The sequence below is a fragment of the Loxodonta africana genome, chromosome 5 (assembly GCF_030014295.1).
Source record: "Loxodonta africana isolate mLoxAfr1 chromosome 5, mLoxAfr1.hap2, whole genome shotgun sequence".
NCBI lineage: Eukaryota > Metazoa > Chordata > Mammalia > Proboscidea > Elephantidae > Loxodonta > Loxodonta africana.
In genome coordinates this window covers 26419432-26438034 of record NC_087346.1, presented here as the reverse complement: position 1 = coordinate 26438034, position 18603 = coordinate 26419432, and the positions used below count along the sequence as shown (strand labels likewise).

Below are 18603 nucleotides of genomic sequence, written 5' to 3'. Positions count from 1 at the left end.
ACCCTGTCAATGGTTACTTTTTTATCATCAAGATTAACTAGTAGCAAATATTTGTGGACAACTTTAGAGTTTAAAAATACTTTTGATTTCTTAAACTTCATATTAAGTTTAATCACAAACCAAACCCACTGCCATTGAGTTGATTCCAACTCCTAGTGAACCCATAAGGCTTCCAAGGCCGTAACCCTCTGTGGAAACAGACTGCAACATCTTTCTTCCACAGAGCTGCTGGTGGTTTCGAACCACCAGCCTTTCAGTTAACAGTTGATCAGTTTAACCACTGCACCACCAGGGCTCCTTTAAGTTTCATTAACCCGATTGCCATCGAGCCCATTCCGATCCGTAGCAACCCTACAGGGCAGAGTAGAACTGCCCTGTAGGGTTTCCAGAGAGCTGTTGGTGGATTCAAACTGCCAGCCTTTTCGTTAGCAGCCGTATCACTTCACCACTGTACCACCAGGGCTCCCTTAAGTTTCATTATAATCCTCTAAATTGACAACATTTATTCCAGTTTACATGTTCTATCTTATTACTGTCACTGACATTTGCCAGATTAAATAAAGACTTGGTAATATGAAATTTTTAAGTGACGATTTACATATATTGAGTATGCAAGATATAATATGTATTATATTATTAAGTTGAAAACAGTATTTCCAAGGATACATCAAGGATAGCTCTCTGTGGCTCACAGCTCCAACCTCTGGGTACTTGGTTCTAACCCCGAGCTTTTGGTGTTGCTTTCTGTGTGATTCTTCTTTTTTCATGAAATATAGCGATGTTGGCAGCTGGGCAGCTTTTCAGCCCATTTTGCGGATCGAACAGCCTTCTTTAATTCTGTTCTCTTCCTGTCCCTGTCACTTTAAACTCACATTGTTTCTGCTAATATAAAGTCTTCAAGAACTTTGTGGGTCTACCGCGGATGTCACTGGCAATCACTTCATTAGACTCCACCCATCTTTCTGAGATACTTCCTTTTCTGGTTTTGGCTTCTGCTGAGATGGCTGATGGACAATGCCCAGAAGCTTCTTAGAGGCCCCTTAGAAGAGATCTGTGAGTCATACCCTTAATCTCTTCAAAGAGGCTTTTGTATGACTGAACACTCTCATCTTTTGATCTCTCTAATGTTTTAGCAAAAGATCTTACAATCACATGCTCAGCTTTTTATCTGTGCCACACTTTTAAAATCAATCTCTTAATTTTAGCATCTTTTGCCATCTGAATAGGCTGAGAATTTCCCAAATCGTCAGGTCATGGTTCTTTTTTGTTGAATAGTTTTCTCAGTTTATCTTTCTTTTCTCACACTTTACTATAAGTAGAGAGAAGAAACCAGGCCTGACCTTCAACAATTTGCTTGGAAATCTCCTCTCCTAAATATTCAAGCTCATCGTTTTTAAATTCTACTTCCACATAACTACAGAGCACAATTCCATTAAGCTCTCTGCCCGTATATAACAAGAATCTCCCTTCATCCAGTTTTCAAGAACATGTTCCTCAATGCTTTCTAGAACCTCTCCAGCAATGCCTTTAAAGTCCATACTTCTACCAGTAGTCTGTTTATAAATAATTCAGGTGTTCTCCAAGTCAACACAGGTTTTCTCTACAATGCTTCTCACCCTTTCTGAGCTCTCACCAGCAGAATTTTTAACATCCGTATTTCTATCACAGTCTGTTCAAGGGAATCTAGGCTTTTTCTATCATACTCCTCAAAATTCTCCCAGCTTCCATGTACTGCCAATTCCAAAGCTACCTCTACATTTTTAAATATGTGTTACAGCAGCACCCACTTGTAGGTGCCAAAATCTATATGAATTTCTTTATTGTAGCTATAACAAATGACCACAAACTAAGTGGCTTAAAACAACAGAAATTTATTACCTCATAGTTTTTCTATGTCAGAAAGTCCAGGTGGACTTGGCTGGATCCTCTGCTTAGGGTCTCACAAGGTTGATCAAGGTGTCTTTAGGCCCTTGTGAAAACTCTGCTTCCAAACTCATTCAAGTTTTTGGTCAAGTTCAGTCCCTTGAGGTGATAATACTGATGTGACTCTTTTCCTGCTGGCTGTCAACCAGGGCTGACTTTTGCACTTAGAGGCTGACTACATTCCTGTTTCAAATGTGGTTCATTCCGGCAATGAGGGTCGAATCTCACTCACACTTCTAATCTCTCTAACTTCTTTCTGTGCCATCTCTCTAAATCCAGCTGGAAAAAGCTCTCTGTTTTTAAGCATTCATGCGATTAGATTGGACCCACCAGGATATTTCAGGATAATCTCCCTATTTTGAAGTTCATAACCTTAATTACATTTGCAAAGTCTCTTTTACTATGTGACATATTCATAGGTTCCAAGTTTAGGATTTGGGGCAGAGGGGCATTCTGCCTTCCACAGTCCTGCAAACAAACTTTCCTCCCATTGTTCTACCAACATTGTTCTTGTCAGGGTCCTCAGTGACCTTCAGGTTACTAAATCCGATTGTGAGTAACTGTATGCCTTGGCCTTCTGCAGCCTTTGACATGGCTGTTCGCACACTTCCTGTAGTAGTATCTACCCTTGACCTCTTAGTTTTCCTTTTCACTGAGAGTTCATGATCTGCTTTGATGTTTCTCCTTTTTCCCACCTCTCTGAGTTGCCATCCCTCAGGGCTCTATCCTTAAATATGCTCTCCATCTACACCAACTTCCTAAGTGACCTCATCTTTTCCAGTAGCTTTAAAAACTATAACCCAATGATTCCTAAACTTGAATTGGGGAGCCCTATTTTGGGGGTTGAGATTGTAATTTCTAGCAATTGTGTCATCCACAACCTTTGGAATAAAACTCTAGCGTACATTTGACCATTGACTAGCTATTCAGTGGTTTGCGGTGTGTTGCAGGAAAAGTCCTTCCACTGAGGTGGACACCCACAGTGAGACAACTACGTTATCTGAGGGCCCCAATCGTACCCTGCTGATTCATGGCCCTGTGGAATTCAAAAGAGGCTGGAGAAGGCAGAAGCGACACCTCTTCCTCTTCAGTGATTTGTTGCTTGTGTCTAATTCCAAGTAAGTGTATTCTAGTCACTCTTCTGATTATTGTTAGAATTGCATTCTCACTAACAAATTGCGTTTTAATAGCCCTTACTATAAGCAAATACAAAGTTTTTTTTTGGCTTTTGATCTTCGATTTACCCAACAAATATGCATGAAGATCCTGCTCTGTGTGGTGCCCGTGGAGAGGATACAGTCAAGAATATGACAGGAACGTCCCTCTTCCTTGAACCTTACAGAGAGATAATAAAAATAGAGGAGAGAAACACAGTTTGTGATTAGTGTTCCTGGGAAGAAGATATGTTGGGTGGCATTTGAAGAACAAGATAGGACAGGTTAGAAAAGGGATCATCAGAAAGGTATCTGGTGGCAGCATTTAAATCCCTACCTATGGGACGGGAAGCAGTTACCACTCCCAGATTTGGCAGCTAGCCATCTAGCATGAAGGAATGGCAGACCCTACAGTGGGTGTGGCTTCTCCCCTTTTAGGGAGGGCTCAAGGAAAGCCCACATGACTGGAGTCTGACACATGGGGGTGTGACCTCAGTTATGACACTTGAGAATTAGGTAAGGATGTGGTCACACAGGGTCTCAGTAACCTTTGGTGAGGAGTTTGGAATTTATTCTAGTAGAGTGACCATATCTGGCTTATATTTTTAGCATTTTACTCTGGCTGTTGGTAGATAATGGGTTGGAGGGTAGGGAGACTAGTTAGGGGAGGCAGTAGTCCTGATGAATGAAAAAAGAGGGCTGCATCTTGGGACTGGCAGTGAAAAGGAAAGAGAAGCAGACAAATTTTGAATATATGTTGGAGAAAGAGCCAACTGGGTACACTTTTACACCAATACAATTTATACCCAGCTTAGAATATGGTGATTGCTCAAGAAATATATGAAGGCGAGGAGGGGGAGTGGTGGTGGAAGGAATTGACTAACCTGGTCATCTGTTTATCTGCTCCATCTCCATTTTCATTATGAAATATCGTGAAAGTGAAAGAATGATTCAGCATAGAAAATCTCATGAGGAAGCTATTTAGTCACTACGGAAAAATAAAACTCTTTTCTTTTGCCTTTACCTTTTTTTCTTTTTTTTTTTTTACCTTGGCTCCCATTTAAGGCCTGCCATGGATAAAACATGTAAGATTAAGTACTAATTTTGTAAGCTGCTATATTTAATGCAAATGACAATATTAACAGGTAGGATTTATCAAGGGCTTATTATGTATCAGGTATCATGGTAAAGACTTTATATACCTAAGCTTGTCTCACCCTTACAACCACCCTGGGAGATGAGATTGTTTTCCCTATTTTTTTTTTTTTTTTTATACTCAGAGGTCTAGTGGCCTCCCCCAGGGCACCATGTTAGTAATTACTGGAATGCACTTTTGAAACAGAACTATTTGAAAGCACAGGCTTTTACCCTGTGGTGCTGTGGCCACCGTTCTTCCTTTCTTTTGGATTTCATAGAACATTCATAAGCACGTAGTTTGTCTCTCACCATTGAAATCAACCTTTCCTTTGGGTTAAGTAAAAGACTAATTCCCATCTGTTTTGTATCTAGTGAGAAATAGAACAGAATGCCTAATAAACTAAAAAATTAATGAGATGTCCCCCCACTACACCGCTGCTGCCATCAAAGTCAGCTACCAAAAAACAGAGGCAATGATAAAGATATAAATGTCTTAGAATGCATTATGAATGAGAGAAGTTGCCTACAGATATAACTGTGGATTGGTGATCTCTTTAGAAGTACAGAGAGGAAAAGACTCTGTGTCCAGCCCTGGGCTTGAAGAGAGGCCCACACCCAAGGGCTTTTACAGATTCCACATGTTTACAACCATAGTCTCAGGACTGAGACTGCCTGAGTTCAAATCCCGGCACTGCTGTTTTGGCAAGTTACTTAACCTCTCTGTGAGTTTCTTCATCTAAAACTGGGGTAATAGAGACTATCTGATGTAGTTGTTTCAGGATTAAATGACATAATATTCATAAAATGGTTAGTGCTCGGCATAAGATAAAAATTTTTTTTTTTTTTTTTATCATAGGTGCTCAATAAATGTTACAGTAGAATTGAAACTGTGTTCTGGGTTCTTAGATGGCTCCTTGGTTTGGTTTCCACTGTAGAGTAGATAATTTTGAAACTTTATCAAACTAAGGAGAGAATTATAGAAATGGCTTCTTTGCAGGTCAATATATTTGGAAGTTGCAACGTAGTGTCTTGGGTATCTTTACACATTTAAGACCCATTGCTGTCGAGTCGATTCTGACTCATAGTGACCCTATAGGAAAGAGTAGAACTGCCCCATAGAGTTTCCAAAGAGCACCTCGTAGATTTCAACTGCCAACCTTTTGGTTAGCAGCCGTAGCTCTTAACCACTACGCCACCAGTGTTTCCTCTTTACACATAGATGCTTGTGCTCAAAAATACAAAATCTGTAAAAACAAGGAGATATGTGCTTGGCCTTCCAAATGGCCATGCATTTTAGCTTTATAATACATTCAGAGTTGCTATCCAGAAAAATGATTTTATATGATAATTGAATGTTTCATAAAAAATCTTCAAAAGCACAGAAATAGAGTAAGAACTATTGACATAAAATGTACAAAGAAGCCACCTTATATTACAAGGCACTTTTCCATTATACTTATATTCAGTTGCTCTAAGCTGTGAATCTAGATTATCCATCAGGTGCACCTCCTGCACAATTCTTTTCATTTTATAAATCCCATTGAAGAGTTTTAGCTCTAACTTGTCCTTGACTCAGTGGAGTCATAGGCATGTTTCCACATGAGGTGTCTTTGATCTTATTTTAGCTTTAGTGTCCCCACAAGTGGTTCTGAATAGTCAGGAGTCCCAGAGCGATGTGCCCAGGTCCCCCAGGCATTCTTCAGAGGGCTTTAACTATTTAAATCTCAGGCCTACCTGACCATTAAATTTGCAAATTAAGTCAAGGGACATAGTGGTTTTATGTCAGAGTTATAAGGGGGATTAAGCAGAAATTGTCAGAAAGCAATCTCACTGCTGACAAAGTCAGTCATCTTCTGACTCTCCAGAGTTCAATGGAAGTGTGTTCATTACATATATATATGGCCTCTTGTCTTCTGGTCTGAATTTTATTTTTTTTTAATTTGGTTCAGTCTTTAGGCTATTAGTTTCTCAATTTTAGCCAGAATCTAAGGAAAAATCATATGAACAATGTCTCAAGAGAGGAAATTCGAAATAACTTATGCTTTAAGGGCTACAAAAACTAAAGTTGAGAATACATTTTAAATCGATTATATGTTTTTCCTCTCTCTTAAAAAAGTATTTTATGAATATTTTTATAAATCGTAAATCATGTACTTTTTATCTTTGTTCAACCTCTCAAATACTTTTTGAAGTAAGCAAGCCATCAATAATGAATGAATGAATGTTTCCCTAAGAAAGTAATAATTTGGTGACATAAATGGTAAAGCCCTTGACAGCTAGCCAAAAGGTTGCCAGTTTGAATCCACCCAGAGGCCCCTCAGGAGACCGTTCTGTCTGACTGCATCCAAAAGATCACAGCCTTGAAAGCCCTATGGAACAGTCCTGCTCTGCACACATTTAGTAGCCATGAGTTAGAAATGAGTCGTGGCAACTAACAACAACAACAATTCTAAAATTAGAAGTTCACAGAAGCTGGCTGAATGGACATGGGGAATACAGGGTGGAGAGGAATGTCCTATCCGTTAGGAGGAGAGCAACTAGGAGTACATATCAAGGTGTATAGAAATTTTTATATGAGAGACTGACTTGATTTGTAAACTTTCACTTAAAACAGTAAGAAAAGAAAAGAAAATTAGAAGTTTTGGTTCCCAGTCAATAGTCAGCACTGAGAACAATAAACCAGTCAGTCTGTGGTTACTTGCTTCCTTCAATGAAGTATTTTCAGGGCCCTCCTCAGCCAGGTTTCCATCAGCACTTAGGAGAGCCCCATCTGACCATTGACTGTGCTGTGCACCAAGGATAATAGAGATGAGGAAGGCATGCTTTGCTCTGGTGCCATGAAAACTGATATCTTACCATGAGCAAAGCTCTCCCTTGACATTTAAGAAACAATCTAACAGAGTTTCTGTTGGGTTATCCTCCTAGGTATAGAAAGACCTTCAAGATTAAAGACAAAATACCACTGAACACCATGTGGATGACAGACTGTGATGACACCAATGCCAAGAGGTCCCTTGTTTTGGGCTGGCCCACCGTGAACTTCACAGCCACCTTTAGGTAAGAAGCACAGCTTGGCCCTGTATTTGTGTGGGTTAGCTATGTGAAGGGCATAGTCAGCTTTTCTAGAATGGAGAGAAAAATATAATTACATTTTTTCCTCTATTTTTTAAAAAGAAAACATTTTAATCTGAGTGTTTTGAAACAATGACTCACTTACATGCCTTATTTTTACTCAAATATGTGCAAATTTAAAGTAAACAATGGGAACTATCAGAGCTACTCCCTTTGGTTTTGACCAAGTGGTTATAAAAAAGCTCTAAGAGCTACATTGAGGAGTGAGTATTCAGGGTTCTGTTGAGATGACTGCATCCTAAGTCGGTTCTGGCATAAGTCAAATACCTCATTTTTTTTTTTAAGTTTTCATGAGCATTGCCTTTTACTATCAGTATCTTTATAAATCTGGCAGTGTTTTGAAAAAAAAAAAAATACCCAGTGCCGTCGAGTCAATTCTGACTCATAGAACAGTAAATCATAAAATGGAACATCTGCAAGTGAACATCTGAGAATGATAACATCAGCAAATTACGCCCTACAGCATATCACTAACAATAACATGTACAAAAAAATGGACAGTTAAGTGAAGTTGGTCGTTACCTGAATACGTTGTCAGCTGGGGACTACCTGTACTGGAATAGACCTTTCTTAAGAAAGTATCATTAAGTAGTCCAATTAAATTGGAAAAATTGCTTTTATGCTCCCAAATTAATTCCTTAAAGAAATAGTCATTAATCATACAAATAAAATCGATCATATTATCAATTACTCGGTTGGTTAAATCACTGTGATTACCTGGTTTAGAGTCCAAGAAGGTGACAATGAAAAATATAGGTATGATCCACAAAGTGCAGATTAATTTTCCAAGATACATTTCTAGGCTTAGAATGGGAAATATCAATAGTCCGGCGTTCACAGTGACCAGGCAACACTTACATCTATCTACTCTTCTGAACAACGGCACCCCAAGCCCCGTACTTGTTTTACACAGAGCGTGAGTGTTCATCAAGTGCACTCAACACTCTTCTTCCTGACTTCTCCTCACCTCACTCCTTCACAGTCACACACATCATCTTTAAGTCAACTAAAATGTTTCCGAATTGTTCATCTATTAAACTGTAAAGTGCAGCTGTTGACGTAACAATTTTCAGAGCTTATTAGGAAGAAACATGTGTTCCTATCATCCTCTGCATGTCTTCTTTTCCATAATAGATTTCTCTAAAGGTTATCAGTTGCTATTATCCAACACCTCCTTCATGTTACAGATGAACGGAAGCAGTTTAAATTGGGAATACATGAAGTCTTTGATGAGGGAACAGAATAAATTTACATAGGTTGATACAGTGTTATTGGTTCTAAAGCTATATGAATATGTATAGGGCATTTAAAACAGTGCCTGGCTCTGGTGCTTGCTATTATTACTCTTCTACAAATGGGTGTGAGTAATTAGAGGCTGTGGACATGTGCGTATGCAGGCTAGGAGGCCAAGTGGAGGACCCCTTGTCCTGATGAAGTAGATCCTGAAATGGTGACTTGGGGAGAGGGAAGAGCTATTGCTGGTGGGAATGTAGAAGGGTGCAGCTGCTGTGGAAAAATGTGGTAGCTCTTCGAGAAGTTAAACAAAGAATTACCATGTTGTTGTTAGGTGCTGTCAAGTTGATTTTGACTCATAGAGTTTTCTAGGCTGTAATCTTTACGGGAGTAGATTGCTATGTCTTTTTCCCATGGGGCCGCTGGGTGGGTTTGAACCACCAACCTTTCATTTAGAAGCAGAACGCTTAGTCATTGCCCAACCACTCCTGGGTATATACTCAGAAGAATTGAAAACATATTAAAAAAAAAAATGCACACAAATGTGCATAGCAGCACTGTTCACAATAGCCAAAATTTGGAAACAACCCTGATCTCCATCAACTGATAAATGGATAAACAAATGTGAAATAACCATACACCAGATATTAGTAGGCCATAAAAAAGAATGAAGTACTGATCCATGCTACAACATAGATGAACCTTAAAAGATGATGCTAAGTGAAAAGAGCCAGACAGAAAGGACCATATATTTTGATTCCATTTATGTGAAATATCCAAAATAGAGACAGAAATCAGATTCATGATCGCCAGGGCCTAGGTAAAGGGGGGAATGAGAAGTGACTGCTTAATTGGTAGGGGGTTTTCTTTTGAGGTGAGGAAAATGTTCTGGAACTAGATAGTGGTGATGTCTGTATAACATTGTGAAGGTCCTAAATGCCATTTATGGTAAATGTTATGTGTCTTTTACCACAAATAAAATCTGATAAATGAGAAATCTATGTACAAATGAAGTTTAAAACACTTTAAGTCTGAATATTTGATGCTGTAGTAACTTTAGCAGGGAAAATATCAATCATTAGTAATTTAGCAGTCAGTGAATTGATATTGATCAGAGGATCCTTCTAATTAAGGGTAAGTTTTCTAGGAAATAATTTAACATTTTACAATCCCGCTACCTATATAAATAAATTAAATATTGAGTTTTTTTTTTCTTTAAAGAGATATTCTTGTTTCTAGACCAAGGTAAAAAAAAAAAAAGTTCCTTCTAATTAAGGGTAAGTTTTCTAGGAAATAATTTAACATTTTACAATCCCGCTACCTATATAAATAAATTAAATATTGAGTTTTTTTTTTCTTTAAAGAGATATTCTTGTTTCTAGGCCAAGGTAGTTCCATCCAAATGCCAAATATCTTAAGTATAGTTTCATCTGAATAGTTCCGTACTTTATATTTGAGCAAGGCTCTAGGGGGCAGTGGTTAAGAGCTATAGCGTGCTATGGCTTTTAACCAAAAGGTCGGCAGTTGAAATCCACCAGCCTCTCCTTGGAAACCATGTGGAGCAGTTCTACTCTGTTCCGTAGGGTCGTTATGAGTCGGAATCGACTCAACGGCAATGGGTTTGATTTTTTGTTTTTATATTTGAATAGCACTTTACGTTGTCTTTATCAGTCAGAATCCACTCAAGGACAACAGGTAGGTAGGTATTAAGTTGTAAGAACGCCCTGAGGTATAATTAACTTCCTTTCCAATGGTGAGAAGTGACGGTCACGGCTGTTAAATGTCCAGATAACTTGCGTCTATGGTTGCAATCCAGTGTTTAGATTTCAAACCAACTTCTGTCCCACTGTCAGATCTACTTCCTATCGCCGTAACGTTGCCAGTAAAAGAGCACGGTCACTCAAGGTCCAGATGTGTGAAGGGCACCACTTACATGGGCATCCACAACAGTAGCAACTGGCTGCTGATATTTTATCAGGAATAGCAGTCATTACGATGTTAGTATAAGTGTCGCATACAGTTTAATTTTTTTTCCTTTTTTATTCATGCAGTTCTTCAGAACAAAAGGAACAATGGCGCTCTTCCCTTCGAAGGTATTTGTGATAAAAGATATAATCCGTGATAAATGATATTAAAAGATTCAGGTCTCTGCAAAAGAAGTGTCCCCAATTATTCCTCCCTCCTTAGCAGAAATTGTTGTACTGTCCTCAAGTAATTTATTTAGATTTACATTGGCTACTACTATAAATAATGTGCTCTTATTTACATGCATGTTTCACTTATCTTGAGGCACTGGGACTACTATAAATAATGTGCTCTTATTCACATGCATGTTTCACTTATTTTGGAGGCAGTTCTGGTTACCAGTCTCCTGTTTCCCTTCTCTCCAACTTAGACGTTGGGGCTAACTTTACTCCCAAAACATGTATTAAATCTCCATGAATACAGGTTACTGTCGTGAGAAATTCACAAACCACTGTTGCTGCGTACCCTTGAACCTAGGAAGGTGCTGGGCCCCCCAGTGCAGACAGGAAAGTTTTTAGGACCTAATCTGCTGCTCAAATCTCACATGACAGGGACCCCTTTATTTTCTAGGCCACGTCTTATTTTCCTGAAATAGTTTTGTATGTTTTCTTCTAATCCATCCTTTGATCTTGCTGAGTCTACCCACCTGCTTTTAAAATTGCATACAGTATATTGAAAATATTAGCAACATAGGTTGATTTTCAAATAAGCTATTGGCTAAATTAATACTCTTTTGGCTTTTATTGAATTCGTCTAGGTACATCAATCTAGCCAAAGAGAAAGACCACCCGAAGAGCATTCCCCTGAAAATCTTTACTGAGGACATCGAGAACTGTGCCTGTGTAAGTGTCTTTAACCCCTAAATTAAATTCCTTGTCTCTGACTTAGGCAGAAGGAGAGAGAGAGAAGGCATGGAGACAGTACTATGTGGAAAAGCATATGTCTTTGTAAAAGGCAAACAAGTGCTAGGCAATATGAAGCAAAAGGAATCCATGTTACTTCCACTGTTTAGCTTTGAAAGAATTTTGCATGTTAAACGTCCTTCATGTTTCTCTGGATTTGTCTAATAGCAACCAGAGTGACTTGTGCTAACGAAGTGATTTCCACAAGCAGGTATTTCCTATCAGATTTGAGCACTGTCTTTCCAATTGTTACATACATACAGATTGGTTTTGGTTGTTTCTGCAGGTTTTTTTTTTTTTTTTTTAACATTTTATTTGGAAATGGCCCTTTATTCTTAAATATTTATATATTTCCTAAGAGTAAGAATACTCTGTCACTTTACTGCCATACAGGTTCACTCCTGTCAGGTGAGACATAGATGTAGCGTGTGCATGATCCTTTAGAGCCATTTCCCTTTCTAAGGTCAGATATTGCATTTAGTTATGTCAAAGGCAGAATAATTTTGAAATATTCTTCATTCTGAGGATTGTCAGGGATTGAATTGAACTGGAATGGGCGACTTTCTAAGGGATCAGTATGTTTGTACCTCTTTTGTTTATGCAAATGGAGGAAAAGCATTTAGCCCCAGTTATTGTGTATCATTTGATTTCTGCGATTTCAGTGCAGTAGGCAAGATGCTCACACTGATGAATAAGATGGATACGTCATGTTCTGAATATTTTTGTGACATTGTGGCCTGTCATACTTTAAAGCAGCTGTACATCCCACAACACAGAATTTGTAGGTGAGAAAAGGAGGTCGTTCAAAACAGTTATTCCTGTTCAACAGCAAAAGGCATGTGGATGCCCTGACCTATTCCCAAGTGCCTGACGCCACTGCACGAAGGAGAGGAGACTCGAGAGTTCTCTTGTAGCGAAGCAAATGCTGGTCTCTGCCTGCTTTGTTTTCAATTGGTTCTGTTCAGAATTTTCATGGAAAATCACATTGGAATTAAAAAGAAAAACTTAAAAATAATATCTGCAGTGTGCTACATTCATTTTCTACATTCACCAGAGATTGGAGTTTTTCTCAGACTTTCATTCTTATGAGAGTTTCCTTAGCATTTTTCTATACTACACAGCTGATGCCAACAAATTTTCTTAGTTTTCTTTTATCTGAAAATGTCTTTATTTCCCTTTCACTCATGAAGGTGTTTTCCCCCATACAGAATTTTGTTTGCAAGGCTGTTTTTTCCTTATAGCTCTTTAAAGCTATCCCACTGTCTTTTGGTTTCCATGCTTTCTGATGAGTTGTCTCCGATCATACAAATCATTGATCCTCTGTATGTGATTTATCATTTTTCTTTGGCTGCTTTCAAGATTTTTCTCTACATTTTTAGTTTTCAGCCATTGACTATTATGTGCCAAAGCATGGTTTTCTTTTAATTTATTCTGTTTAGCATTTACTGCACTGCTCCAACCTGTAAATTTATGTCTTACACCAAGTTTAGGAAAATTTTAGCCATCATTACTTCAAACATTTTTTCTTCCCCATTTTCTCTCTTCTCCCTCTGAGAAAAGTATATTACACATTTTGATGTTGTCCACAGGTCCCTCACACTTTTGTAGTAATTTACATTTAATTGTTTTTCTTCCTCAGTTGGAATCATTATTATGGATCTATTTTCAAATTCACTGACTCTTTCATTTGCCATCTATATTATGCTGTTTAGCACATACAATAAATTCTTTCTTTCATGTATTTTTCAGGTAAATTTTTCATTTTAAAATGTTTTCTATTTCTAAGCTCAGATTGCGTATATTTTTATTTGATATGAACATATTTTCCTTTGTATCATTGGGAACCTGTGGAAAGAGACGATGGAAAAGCTCAATATCATCAGTCAGAACAAGGCCAGGAGCTGACTGTGCAACAGACCATCCATTGCGCATAAGCAAGTTTAAGCTGAAACTGAAGAAAATCAGAGCAAGTCCACGAGAGCCAAAATATGACCTTGAGTATATCCCACCTGAATTTAGAGACCATCTCAAGAATGGATTTGATGCATTGAGCACTAGTGACTGAAGACCAGATGAGTTGTGGAATGACATCAAGGACATCCATCCATGAAGAAAGCAAGAGGTCACTGAAAAGAGAGGAAAAGGTCAAGATGGATGTCAGAGGAGACCCTGAAACTTGCTCTTGAGCGTCAAGCAGCTAAAGCAAGAGGAAGATTTGATGAAGTAAAAGAACTGAACCAGAGATTTCAAAGGGCCTCTCGAGAAGACAAAGTAAAGTATTGTACTGACATGTGCAAAGAGCTGGAGATGGAAAACCAAAAAGGGAAGAACACACTCACGGTTTCTCAAGGTGAAAGAACTGAAGAAAAAATTCAAGCCTCAACTTGAAATAGTGAAGGATTCCATGGGGAAAATATTAAACGATGCAAGAAGCATCAAAAGAAGATGGAAGGCATACACAGGGTCATTCTACCAAAAAGAATTAGTCGATATTCAACCATTTCAAGAGGTGGCATATGCTCAGGAATCAATGGTACTGAAGGAAGAAGTCCAAGCTGCTCTGAAGGCATTGGTGAAAAAGAAGGCTCCAGGAATTGATGGAATATCAACTGAGATGTTTGAACAAACAGATGCAGCACTGGAGGTGCTCACTCGTCTATGCCAAGAAATATGGAAGACAGCTTCCTGGCCAACTGACTTGAGGAGATCCATATTTATGCCTATTCCCAAGAAGGTGATCCAACTAAATGTGGAAATTATAGAACAATATCATTAATATCACACGCAAGCAAAATTTTGCTGAAGATCATTCAAAAACGGCTCTAACAGTGTATCGACAGGGAACTGCCAGAAATTCAGGCCGGTTTCAGAAGAGGACGTGCAACCAGGAATATCATTGCTGATGTCAGATGGATCCTGGCTGAAAGCAGAGAATACCAGAAGGATGTTTACCTGTGTTTTCTTGAATATGCACAGGCATTCGACTGTGTGGATCATAACAAACTATGGATAACACTGCGAAGAATGGGAATTCCAGCATACTTAATTCTGCTCATGAGGAACCTTTACATAGATCAAGAGGCAGTCGTTCAGACAGAACGAGGGGACACCGATTGGTTTAAAGTTAGGAAAGGTGGCCGTCAGGGTTGTATTCTTTCACCATAGCTGTTTAATCTGTATGCTGAACAAATAATCCGAGAAGCTGGACTATATGAAGAAGAAAAGGGCATCGGGATTGGAGGAAGACTCATTAACAACCTGCGTTATGCAGATGACACAACCTTTCTTGCTGAAAGTGAGGAGGGCTTGAAGCACTTACTAATGAATATCAAAGACCACAGCCTTCAGTATGGTTTACACCTCAACATGAAGAAAACACATATCCTCCCAGCTGGACCAAAGAACAACATCATGATAAACGGAGAAAAGATTGAAGTTGCCAAGGATTTCATTTTACTTGGATCCACAATCAACAGCCATGGAAGCAGCAGTGAAGAAATCAAAAGATGCATTGGCAAATCTGCTGCAAAGGACCACTTCAAAGTGTTGAAGAGCAAAGATGCAACCCTGAAGACTAAGGTGCCCCTGACTCGTGGCATGGTATTTTCAATCACATGATATGCATGTGAAAGCTGGACAATGAATACGGGAGACTAAAGAAGAGTTGACGCCTTTGAATTGTTGTGTTGGCGAAGAATATTGAATATACCAGGGACTGCCAAACGAACGAACAAATCTGCCCCGGAAGAAGTGCGGCCAGAATGTTCCTTAGAGGCAAGGCTGGCGGGACTGTGTCTTACATACTTTGGACATATTGTCAGGAGGGATCAGTCCCTGGAGAAGGACATCATGCTTGGCAGAGTACAGGGTCAGTGGAAAAGAAAAGGTCAATGAAGTGGATTGACACAGAGACTGCAACAGTGAGCTCAAGCATAACAATGATTGTAAGGATGGCGCAGGACTGGGCAGTGTTTCGTTCTGTTGTGCATACGGTTGCAATGAGTCAGAACCGACTCAACGGCACCTAACAACAACAACAGCAACAACATTGAGCAGAGTTCTAATAGGTGCTCTTTGTCTCATGATTTGAATATCTGGGTCATTTGAGAGTTTACCTCAGTCCTTCAGACTTGGTCAAATTTTCCTGGTTCTTCATAGGTCAAGTAACACTTTAGCTCATAGAACAAAATAGCCATATTTGCATTTTTTTAATTAAATCATGCAAAAGGTTTTTTAAAAAATTATTATTTGTTCACAAAGATGTATTTGTTAGAGTGTATCTGATTTATTTACAAAGAGCAGCAGCAGGAAGAAATATACAGGTCCGAGGAATTATTGTTTTGAACAGGTGTGTTCCTTACGCTAAGAAAAACCATTATCTCACAAACGAAATAAATTAGGGAGGGATTATTAGCATTTCAAAAGAAATTTTCTACTTTACAAAAGATTTCATGGGAGAATTCCTTTCAATTAGATGGAAGGGTTTTCAGATATTTTAAGAAACAGCAGAACTTTTACTTCTAATGAAATACCAAGCTAAACCCTCATGTGTGAACCCTTCTAGGCACTTTAGCAATGGTTGCTGTTACTGGGTGACATTAAGTTGGTTCCCAGTCACAGCGACCCCATGTACAACAGAAAGAAACACTGCCCGGTGCTGGGCCATCCTCACAATCATTATGTTTGAGCCCATTGTTGCAGCCATTGTGTCAGTCTATCTTGTTGGGATCTTCTTTTTCACTGAACTTCTCCTTTACCAAACATGATGTCCTTCTCCAGGGACTGGTCCCTCCTGATAACATGTCCACAGTACATGAGACAAAGTCTCACCATCCTTGCTTCTAAGGATCATTCTGGTTGTACTTCGTCCAAGACACATTTGTTTATTCTTCTGGCAATCCATGGTGTATTCAGCCTTCTTCACCAACAGCATAATTCAAAGGCATCAGTTCTTTGGTATTCCTTATTCATTGTCCAACTTTTGCATGCATATGAGGCAACTGAAAATCCCGTAGCTTGGATCAGGCACACCTTAGTCTTTAAAGTGGTATCTTTGCTTTTTCACACTTTAAAGAGGTCTTTTGCAACAGATTTGCCCAATGCAATATATCATTTGATTTCTTGAGTGCTGCTTCTATGGGCATTGATTGTGGATCCAAGTAAGGGGGAATCCTCCATAACTTCAGTATTTTCTCCATTTGGAATGATAAACATCATGGTAAACTTTTAGCAATAGGAAGCCCTAATGCCCCTGATTCTGGGTCCCTGAGCTCTACTTCTGGGCTGTGAGACACTTTTTCAGAATCCCTGGGGCTGCATCAGTGCATTTCTGATGGTTTTGTTTCTGAAAATTGAATTAACAAACAACTTTCAGGCCCATGTGTCATATCAAGAAATTGGCTCATAAGAAAAAAAAAAAAAAAGGACAAATGATGAATTATGAAAGGGTTTCCTTTAGCTTTGTTTTTAATATCATTTTTCTGTCAATGCCAATGAGTGTCCACTTAGGCTGCTTATCTGTCCTCTTTAAGCCCCGTTTACTCAAGACATAGCCCTCAGCGTGGATTTATGTGCTAATACTGTAAAACCTATGTGCATATCTTGGTTACATGGCATCATCCTATTTTTAAACAATGTCTCTTAGAATTCAAGTAATTGAACAGATACCATCTCAGAATCCTCAGAGCCTATTTCAGGTTGTTTTCTGCAAATTGTCCCCTGCTATTTTTTTTTTTTTATTATGGGATCAATATGTCAATGTGAGGTGTAGTTAAGAGCTATTACAGATAGCCCGTTCACTGGCAGAGTTGGAACAGAACTTAGATTTCTAAAATTTTCAGTCTTGTTTCAAACCATTGGTTTTATTTTACTTTTTTAATTCTATTGTATTTTCAACGGTATTCAACAATAAATACGTCAGTAGCCACTGTGCATGACTTAGAAAATGGTGACTGAATAGTCTTTTAAGAAACATTTTTTATAGCCAGTTCTTATTCTGATGTTACCATAACTGTGGGTGAAATGCAAATCAATAAAGCCAGACTGTAAAAACAGAACTCAGGAAGAGAGAGAAAGGGTCCAAATCTCTCCATTTGAAATCGTCCCTTCCATATGGAAATATTGTTGAGGGGCTGAGGACCAGGCCGTGTGCCCTCTCTGAATTCTCAATCTTTCCCTTTTTTAAGCCATTATGTTCGTGTGCCACACATCCTTTATTTTAGAAGAAATAGGTGTTTTACTGAAATGCTTTCTGCTGCCTTCATATTTAAAACAAAAAACCAAAACCCACTGCGTTCGAGTCAATTCTAACTCATACTGACCCTATAGAACAGAGTAGATCTGCCCCATAGGGTTCCACGTAACACCTGGTGGATCTGAACTGCGGAGCTTTTTGGTTAGCAGCCATTGCTCTTAACCACTGTGCCCCCGGGGTTTCCTTCATATCTAAAGGAATGAAAAATAAAATCATACTTAAGGATCTATGCTGTACATGTGCTTTACTTTGTCAGTGTCTGAAATCAAGTTTTGCATTTAGAATATGGGTAACAATTTGCAATCATTATTTACAGAGCTGTGCTAAAATTCTTTGCTTACAACTGTATTTTTTATTTCATTTTTACAGCCTATAAGTTTAACAGTAACAAATTCAGATACAACCAATGACATTATCGACAAGTCACTACCAATGCTTGGAATAACTGTAAGTTACCTGCAAACAATTTTTAGTTAAAAACCAACTTTGATTTTTGAGAGTTGTGTGTGTGTGTGTGTATACAATACAACTCCTTTCATAAGGCAGCTGATTGTTATAGATACCTAAGGCATATTTTGTCCTCCAGAATTTAGAAATTGAAAGCCTCGAAACTCTGATATTACTTTCTACACAGGTGCTGTTCTTATACTCCAATTTTAAATTCCATGTGACCTTGAAGTCATAGAATAATTAAATTGAAGTGTAGTTTTAGAGTGCTAATAACAGCATGTATTTTTACTGTATATATTGTGTATATAAAAGACCAAAAACCCCTTGCCATCAAGTCGATTCCGATTCATAGCAACTGTATAGGAAAGAGTAGAACTGTCCCATAGAGTTTCCA

The 18603-nt window shown here is 38.6% G+C and overlaps 1 protein-coding gene across 1 annotated transcript; it reads left to right on the top strand.

Moving 5' to 3' along the window:
* The first annotated feature begins 7030 nt into the window (after nucleotides 1-7030).
* Nucleotides 7031-18325, top strand: LOC135231418 (rho GTPase-activating protein 20-like). The gene is made up of 4 exons (XM_064285401.1): nucleotides 7031-7271; nucleotides 10631-10672; nucleotides 11362-11446; nucleotides 18129-18325. The coding sequence occupies exons 1-4, from the start codon at nucleotides 7186-7188 to the stop codon at nucleotides 18234-18236; spliced, it is 321 nt and encodes a 106-aa protein (XP_064141471.1). The 5' UTR covers nucleotides 7031-7185; the 3' UTR covers nucleotides 18237-18325.
* The last annotated feature ends 278 nt before the right edge of the window (nucleotides 18326-18603 follow it).

What these genes read in the sequence shown, in the direction of transcription:
- LOC135231418 (XM_064285401.1), top strand. Translation starts at nt 7,186, where the DNA reads ATGTGGATGACAGACTGTGATGACACCAATGCCAAGAGGTCCCTTGTT. An exon ending in AACTTCACAGCCACCTTTAG is followed by an intron (nt 7,272 to 10,630) that starts GTAAGAAGCACA and finishes TTATTCATGCAG; the next exon opens with TTCTTCAGAACAAAAGGAAC. An exon ending in ACATCGAGAACTGTGCCTGT is followed by an intron (nt 11,447 to 18,128) that starts GTAAGTGTCTTT and finishes TCATTTTTACAG; the next exon opens with CCTATAAGTTTAACAGTAAC.